The sequence below is a fragment of the Gavia stellata genome, chromosome 1 (assembly GCF_030936135.1).
Source record: "Gavia stellata isolate bGavSte3 chromosome 1, bGavSte3.hap2, whole genome shotgun sequence".
Lineage (NCBI taxonomy): Eukaryota > Metazoa > Chordata > Aves > Gaviiformes > Gaviidae > Gavia > Gavia stellata.
Genome location: NC_082594.1, coordinates 66,173,896 through 66,182,604, shown reverse-complemented (window position 1 = coordinate 66,182,604; position 8,709 = coordinate 66,173,896). Strand labels below are relative to the sequence as shown.

Genomic DNA, 8,709 nt, shown 5'->3' with positions numbered 1-8,709 from the left:
TCGCCAGCGCTAAAAGACGGTTTTAAAAGCCCTACAGCCTGCTGCGACCGACATTACCGCCCTGGAAAGTTTAAATTTTTTTTTCCCTTTTCTTTAAGCAGTTACGACTAATTTAAAAAATTATTTGCTACAGCACGACATTTAAATGCAACGCTTAATGCTGTTATATCACTAGCGGACGAAGTTTACAGCAAACTTTTAATTCCAGCGTACGGAAAGGCACTGGTCAACAGCTGGGAAAAAAAAGAAAAATTAAATTTCAAAGCATGGAACAACATTCTGCGATGAAGCGTCAGGCACCGTTTTGCTCGACAGCTTTCGCACCAGCCGCTGAAAGGGCGCCCCAGTTCGCGCGGGGTGGGGGCGCGTGACCCCGCCGCTCCCTGCTCGCCCCCCGGGGTGCGGGGCAGGGATGGGGCTGCTTTTCGGGCTCGGGGGTTAGGGGAGGCTTTTCTTCCCGGCACGCTCAAGCCGAAGCGCTTTCGCTTGTCATGGCGCTAATTAGAGGGGAAGTGGCGCGCCGGCCGGTGCCTTCGCGTCCCCCGGGGAGGTCGGCGCCCCCCGGGCCCGCGGGACTCCCGGCCGAGCGGGGGGCAGAGGCGGGAGGGGCGGGCAGGGGCGGGCAGCCCGTCCGCAGCCGCCGCAGCGCCCGACCTCCCCCGGGGGGAGAGTTACGGCCCCGGGCAAGGTCCGGAGCGCCAGCCCAGCCAGAAAATGCACAAAAGGAAGGCTCACGGCTAGGAAGAGTGAGTCGCCTTCCCTCGCCACACGGGAGGGGTAGTGAAATAAATCCACCTTCAGCCTCCGGATTTGTACGGATGAGGAGACGTCGACATTTACTGCGCGACTGCACTTCATTCTGTTTGCCGCTCCGGTTTGAAACTTCCTCCCCATATTCTAGGTTTACCTGCTGTATTTCCAGGCACCACGGTAAACACCGCTATGTTCTCCAGTTAGTTTGGTTTGTTTTGCCTTTTTTAAAAAAAAAAAAAAAAAAAAAAACAGGTGACTTTTTCCGCTTTGAAATTTATTTAACTCAAAATTGAACGCATCCTTAGGATTTCCGTTTAGCAGAAAGGCTTTTTAGTAAACTATATACACAATCTGAATTCCCCTCGTAACGCCTAAATAAAAATTATTTCACAATGCATTTACAAGAAATGATACAAAAAGAAAACAAAACCAAAGAGAAAACAAACAAACAAACAAAACCCCATCCAGATACAAGAAAGTTTTACAAAACCCAGGCAAAAAACCAAAAACAAACACAAAACCAAAAACCAAACCAACGTTGCAGCCTCCAAGAGAAAAAAAAAAAGTTTCATAAATAAACAAACAAAACAAAAAAACCAAACAGAAAAACCAAAAACGCGAGAACATCTACAAAAAACTTTTAAGTGTTGTTTTGGATTTGCCTTAGTACATGAGTAATAAATGAGAACTGTTTCCCCATCAACTTCGAGTTAATTAGGCAATAAAAAGCCTTCGCAAGAAGCGATCCGTGACTGAAATCGTAGCGGTTCCGCGCGGTATAAAAGTTGGCATCGCCTAGAACTTTGTGTAGTTATTATTGATATTTTTTGTCTTTTCGCCGTCGGTTTTTTTTTTCTCCCTTTCGCTTTCTCTGTCTCTCCTCTTTTGCAAATAAACGCTCTATGTCTCTTGGGTGAATGATAAATACTGTACAAAAAGTCTCGATAAAACACAGAAGTTCAGTCTAAAACTAGTTTCATAAACTAGTCCTTCTAAAAAAAAAAGGTCAGTAAAGCAACCGTTACCTTTTTTCTCTCTCGTTATTATTATTATTATTTATTATTATTATTACAAGAACATCAAAACATTTCTTTTCTGTACAAAAAGGAAGGAAGAAAGAAAAGAAAAAAAAAGGGAGGCGGGGGAGGGCGGGAGGGAAGGGGAGCAAGAGGCAAAAATAAGAGGGGGGAAGGCGGGAGCGGGGCAGGAGCGGCGCGGGGCCGGGGCGCGGGCGGGCGGCCGGGGGCTGAGCGTGCGGTGGCGGCGGCGGGGCGCGCAGTCCTGCGGGGCGGCCCGGGGCCGGGGCCGGGGCCGGGGCCGGGGCCGGAGCCGGAGCCGGTGCCCGCGCCCGCGCCCGCGCCCGCCTCCGCCGCTCCCGGCGCCGGTGCCGGCGGCCGGCGGGGGGCTCAGATGTGCGTCAAGGGGACGGTGCCGTTCACCCCCGTGCTGGCGCTCTGGTAGTGCTGGGGCAGGGAGTGGAGCCGGCTCTGGGCGGCGGCGGCCGCCGGATCGCCGCCTTCCCCGGCCGGTAAGTACATGCTGATCATCTCCCGCAGGTCCCCGGGGCACGGGGCCCGCGAGTGCGAGGTGACGGGCGGGCTCACGCTGGGCTCCGACTTCACCAGCGAGCCCAAGGCGCCCAGCGCCCCCGAGGAGGCGGCCGCCGCCGCCGCCGCCGCTGCCGCCGCCGCCGCCGAGTTCTGGTGGGGCTGGGAGCCGTAGGGCAGGGCGCCGTAGCCCGAGGGCGAGGCGCTCATGTAGCCCTGCGAGTTGGAGATGGGGCTGTACTGCAGGGCGCCCATGTCGTAGCGGTGCATGGGCTGCGGGTTGTGCGGGTGGTGCGGGTGGTGGGGGTGCGGGTGGTGCGGGTGCCCCCCGCTGCCCGGGTGCTGGCTGTAGGCGAGCTGCGCCTCCTGCATCATCGCCGCCGCCGCCGCCGCCGCCGCCACCGAGCCCGGGTAGGCGCCGTTGGCCCAGCCGTTCATGTGCGCGTAGCCGCCGCTGGCCGTGCCGCCGGGGCTCTCCAGCCGCTGCCCGACGCCGCCGGGGCTGACGCCGACGCCCATGCCCACGCCGACGCCGGCCGGGCCTCCCCCGGCCGAGCCGGCGCTCAGCAGCCCCCCGGCCAGCGAGTACTTGTCCTTCTTGAGCAGCGTCTTGGTCTTCCGCCGGGGCCGGTATTTATAATCCGGGTGCTCCTTCATGTGCAGCGCCCGCAGCCGCTTCGCCTCGTCGATGAACGGTCTCTTCTCGGCCTCCGACATGACTTTCCACTCGGCCCCCAGGCGCTTGCTGATCTCCGAGTTGTGCATTTTGGGGTTCTCCTGGGCCATCTTCCGCCGCTGGCCCCGCGACCACACCATGAAGGCGTTCATGGGTCTCTTGACCCGGTCCTGGTTCGCTTTGTTGCCCCCGCCGCCGCCGCCGCCGCCGCCGCCGCCTCCCGCTCCGGTCTGCCCCGAGAGGTTCGTGGGGGCCTGGGCTCCGCCGGGGGAGTGCAAGTCCGTCTCCATCATCATGCTGTACATTCAAGTAGCTTTTTTATTTTCCACCGGCGCCAGGCGTGAAAAAAGAATCAAACATAGAGGAGCCCGGGAGGACGGGGAGCGAGCGAGGCGAAACCCGTTTGTATCTAGGTAGCGACCGCCGTGCAAAAAAAGGAGGAGGAGGAGGAGGAGGAGGAGGAGGCGGCGGCGGCGAAGCAAACCGCGAGGAGAGCGATCGGCGACCCCGCCGGCGAAAAACTTTCTCCCTTTCGCAAATCACTTGCGGGGCTCGGCGGCGACGGGGATTCGAGCTGCTCAAACAGGTGCACGGCAAACTTGCTGCTTCACTTGGCGCGGAGGGAGGAGTGTGCGGAGCCGTCGGCGGTGTCCTCCGCTCCCGGCTCTCCCCGGCACACGCGCGCACACCCCTCCGCTCCCGCTCTTATCCTTAACCGAGCTATTTTTTTTTGTTCTTTGCTAACTTGGAGAGAGAGAGGGAGGGAGGGAGGGAGGGAGAGAGGGAGGGAGCGTGTGTGACTTGCATCCGCTGATCGCAGGTGAACGGAGCAGAAGAGAGAGGAGAACCCACCGCCACGCAAGAAGGAGGCAAAAAAAAAAAGTACTTAAACGTTAACTGAAAAAAAAAAAAAGAAGCGGGAGGAGGATCGGGGGAGGGAGGGGGTGGGGGAAGGAACCCAACCAAAACAAGCGCCGAGCCCGGCAGCCGGGCGCGGTGGCACAGTAATTTGCTGGCGGTGGTCTCCCTCCCGCGGCCCGGGCGGGACGGGACGGGACGGGCCGGGAGAGGAGGAGCCGCCGGGCGCGCGGGCGAGCGGCGCTGCAGCCATACAGGGCGCGCCGAGCCCGCCTTAAATCGCCTGGCGGCGGCCAATGGGGGCGCGCCGGCGGGCGGCGATTTGCATGGCGCGCGCTGAGCAGGAGCAGTGACGTCCGGCGGGGCGCGCCGCGCCCGAGGGGGCGGGCGGGCGGCGGGGTCACGGCGCGCCCCGCCCCGCGGCCGCCGACGGCGCCCCCACCCCCGCCTCGCCCCGCGCTCCGGCCCCGCGGGCGGGACACACACGCACACACAGCGGCCACCCCCTGCCCGCCGGGCATCGCTGGAGGGAGGCCCTGCGCCGCGGGCTGCCCCGTCCCCGCCGGGCGCGCCCGAAACTTAGACGGCCGTAGAGCGGGGTTTGGGGAGGCTGAGGCGCCCCAGGCCGTCCGCCCCGGGCCGGGCAGCCCTCGTCGCTGCCGCACCGGTGCGAGCGGCACCTAAACACGGCTTTTCCCCAGGACTTCACCTCTTCTGGAGCTTTCCCCGCAGCCCCCTCGGCGGGCGGGGGGGGCAAACGGCTCTCCCCAGCCTTAGAACTGCTTCCAGGCCCAGGCCCGGGAGCAAGGCGGGGGGTGGACGCGGTCGTTATGCACTTAGTTCTAGCGGAGTTAAAAGCATCTGAGACTAATGAAGGTACACGGAAACATGTTATATTTGTATAAAGTAAGTACAGGCATATGACTTTATTTTCCTTGAAAATATTAAAAGACCGTCTTTGTGCCCTGGCTGTCCTGTGAGAGAGATTATAGTGATTTTATAGAGGGGAGAAAACGGTCGGCACTGAAATCCAGGCTGTAATCTTTAATTGCAGCCACAGGAATTGCCGCTCCGTCGCACAAATGCCCCGCACATAAACCGCCGCCCCCATCGCCTTTCGCCGGGTGGAGGAAGGGACACGCGGCATCCCTGCTCTTTTCCCGGGCCGTGAGTGTTAATTTTCCTGACCCTAGTGGCCATCCAAGGGGCGGAATCACGCCGCAGCTCCCCCAATTACTGTTATTACCGCCAGAAGTTTTCTGCAGGAGGGGCGCGCGCCGCGCACAAAGCACCAGCCGTAGGCGCTGGGCCAGGATTAGACTTTCTTTTTTTTTTTCCCCCTTCCCATTTCCAACGACTCGTCATGAAACAGTGATCTCATCACTGTAATCTGGGTTTGCCGAGGAGAGGAAAGCGCCTCTCTCTTCATTCCTCGTGGCTGAAGCCTCGGCCTACTCTGGGCCCTTCGAGCTCAGCCAGAGCGTTGCTGTTGGCTCGGTGGGCTGGCGGGGACGCTTTCGGGGGGGGCTCTGTTCCCTTCCACGCGGCCCTAAAGGTGCAAAGCGGGGGGGCGGAGGTGGTGCGGGCTCGGGCCCGCGCTGCTCCGGCTGATGTTTTCCCGAGCCGCTGGGTTGCCACATCTGCAGGGGCAAACCAAGCCAGGCCGCTGTGATTGCTAAATGATGTATTAAAAATGTAATTGGTTGGGGTAGGAGAGGCGGGGGAGGGGAGAGAGGGTTACTGCAGAAAGGCGCATTTCCACTTGGATGGCGAAACGAAGCTATTAGGAGTAAAAACCACGAGACGAATGACATGGCTCGCAAGGCACATTATACACCCAAAGCCCTAATGGTGTTTTCCTCCTGAAATCTGATACAAAGGTACCCGAAGGCCTCCTGACAAGTAAATGGGACGAATCGGTGCGGGGCGAGTCCCGTGCACCCTGCGAGCCGGCCGACCCCGTGGGAACAGATGCTCATCCCTGGGAATCGGGGATACACCCCGCTTCCCTCCCCCTCACATGCAGGGAAACGGCGGCCGAGGCTGACCCTGCCCTTCCCCGCTGCGGGGGGCAGCCGCTCGTCCCCAAGCCCCCGGGGGCTGCCCCTCTCCCGGGGCTTCTCTCGGTGTGGGGCTTCCTCTCCTCCCCCCCCGCGAATAAACGCCGAGACCCTCTTCCCTCGCCTAAAAGCAGCCAAACCGCCACGATCGCGGTCCTTTAGGGCGGATAAACGCGGACAAGGAGCGGAGGGCGAGAAGATGCTGTTGGCGTGAACCCCCTTGCCTCTGCCCCAGGCGCACCCCGCGACCTGGCAGCCGGGGGATGTATACCGACCCGGGGTGTGGGTGTAAAAACCAGCTCGGGAGGCAGACAGGGGCTTTTATTCCACGGCACGGGTGGTGCAGATCCCGACGCGCGGGACGGGGACGAGGTCAGGCACTTCTGCGAGTGCCCTTTGACAGAGGCGACCAGCCAGGAGCGGTCTGCGGGGGCTGAGGTGGTGCAGGCGGGGGCTGCGCCCAGAGATCGGAGGTCCTTGGGCTTCCCCCGGAGGAAAGCGGAGTTGCAAACAGCCAGGAGTCGGGTGGTGGCGGGAATAGGGGGGGCCGGGGGGGAGGTGGGGAGCGGTGTGTGCGCGCGGGAACGCCGCAGGGAAGCCAGAGGGGAAGCGGGGAGGAGATCCTGCAGCGGCAGCAGGACCGGGGAGGTCTAAAGGTCTGGCAGCAGCCCTGGCCGCCCCCCCGGGCCCGCGGAGGGGGCAGGTGCTGGCGTGGCCCGCTCTCAGGCCGGCCAGCGTGACGAGTGCCTCCCCCGGCCACCGCTCCCCCCCGCGTCCGCGCGGCGCTGCGGGACGCGCCTCGGCGGGCGGCGCCTCCCCCCGCTACCGGCTGCGGCGGGAGGGCCGCCCCCTCGGGGCGGGGGTCCCCCGCCGCGGGCCCGGCCGGCGCTGTGCCCGCTGTGCCCCCGCCGTGCTCGGCCCCGAGGGCGAGGAGGGGGCAGGGGCTGAGGGGCCGCACCGGGCGCCCCGGAGCAGGCGGCGATCGCCGTCTGCTGGCTGCTGCCGCGCCTCCCTCGCCCCGGGCCGGGGCCGGGGCCGGGGCCGGCGAGCGCCAGCCGGCGCCGGGGAGGTGCCACGGGGAGAGGCTGCGGGGAAGATGCTGGCTGTTCCCTCGCCAGCCCCGTCCGAAACGCGGCGGGGGGGATCGCTTGCAGCTCCTCGGGCACTGCGCTGGAAAACCCGCTGGCCAGCGCGGAATGCAAACCTGTCCCTCGCTCCCGGGGCGTCGTCACCTGGCCCAAAGCGAGCAACCGGGAGGGAGCAGGGAGGGCAGGCAAGGCCGGGAGGGGAAGCCCCGTCCTGCCTCGGTGACTTGGCGACCCGGGGATCACGGGTTTGAACACGAACTGCCTCCCGGCCGGGATGGCATGGAGGAAAAAGGGCGCCTGAATGAAGTCCCGCTTTCTTTCCCAGCACTAACGACTGTGCCGGGGATCCTACAGCCCCAGCCCTAAATCAGCTACAGGCTCTCTGTGTGTTTTGTTGTCTTTTCCCAGCTTGCTGGGTAAAAGCGTTTGGGGAATCTCTGGAGCTTTCGAGTAGGGGCTCACCCTGTGAACGGTACTCACACATATAATTCAAATTTCACAGCTGACCTGCTCTGAAAACCTCAATCAGCTTCTAATTGAAGGGAAAACAAAATATTGCTTCCCTACAGCAGAGCTAACGATTTAATCATTATATCAGACATTATAGCTTTTAATTAGGCTAATGCTGATACTGTATGGAAAGAGATAATTCAACACAGTTCTTGATGAATTCTGTAATTGGGTTAACGGAGGAGCAGTTGGGGGAAGAGACGTCAATATTCAAGCTGCGTCTATAGCCACCAGGTTTATGAATGAAAGAGAAGGGGGAAAAGGAGAGGCGGGGGGGGGGGGGGGGAAGGAAAGGGCTAAAATTCCCTGACGAGAAATGTCTCCCCCCTTCGCCCAGGAGAGCCGTGCCAACCAACGGGAAGCGTCAGGCGGGTAAGGGCTGTCCTGCCGCCGGCCCGGCGCGCCCCGCTCCCGGCCGCCGCTCCCGGACAGCCCGGGCTGTCGCGACACCAGCGCGACCCGAGGGGCGGCCCCGCTGCGGGACCTCGCTGCGGCTCCCCGGAGCGGCTCGGGGGGCGGCTCGGCGGCAGGGCCGTTTTCCGTGTATTTCCCCCCACAACCGACGGGTCGCCCACCGCCGCGCTGGCAGCGCGCGGGGAAGGGGCGGCCCGAGCCACCGGCGCTAAGACCGCCCGGCGGGGGTGCCCCGGGGCAAAGGCGGGGGGCACGGCGGGGAAACACCGAGGGTGGGTTCGAGACGGGGCCGAAAGGTTTCTGAAGTCCTAGTGAGAGCAGGCAGGTGCCCTCCGCGCCCGGGCCGGCGAGGCTGTCGCCGGGGCTCGGCTGCCGGGAGCCGCCCGCCCTGCGGGGAGCGGGCGGTGGGGAGGGGGCGCGACACGGGGCACAGGGGTGTGCTCGGGGGCAGCCTGCCCTGCACAAAGTCAAAGCGTCCGGAGGGCATCCGGCTGCTCCGTGTAGGTGCTGCCATTTATGTATTGGTTGTGTCAGATAAAAGGACGGCTGGAGCCATTTTTCTGAAAGAACCCTGCATCACTCCCCCTACCCAGTATCGATAAATCGTCCCTTTCCGAAGAGTTTGTATACCCCAGCCTTTTTGTTTTCGCTCCTTCCTTTCTAGTTTTTACTGGCTTTGAGAAGGGGCTTTATATTTTCGTTGCGCCTAAAAGCAGTGGTATCGATCTCCCCGCGCCTTTGATCTCCGCTGCAGCCGGCGGCCGCCCCAACGCGACAGCGGGTCCCGGCGGGCGGGTGGGCCG

The 8,709-nt window shown here is 62.2% G+C and overlaps 1 protein-coding gene across 1 annotated transcript; it reads right to left on the bottom strand.

Moving 5' to 3' along the window:
* Nucleotides 1–2,159: 2,159 nt before the first annotated feature.
* Nucleotides 2,160–3,281, bottom strand: SOX1 (SRY-box transcription factor 1). The gene has a single exon (XM_059836337.1). It carries the CDS (start codon nt 3,279–3,281, stop codon nt 2,160–2,162), a length of 1,122 nt encoding a protein of 373 aa, XP_059692320.1.
* Between the last annotated feature and the right edge of the window lie 5,428 nt (nt 3,282–8,709).

Bases quoted from the DNA above. Each gene is read 5' to 3' on its own strand.
- SOX1 (XM_059836337.1), bottom strand. From the start codon at position 3,281: ATGTACAGCATGATGATGGAGACGGACTTGCACTCCCCCGGCGGAGCC.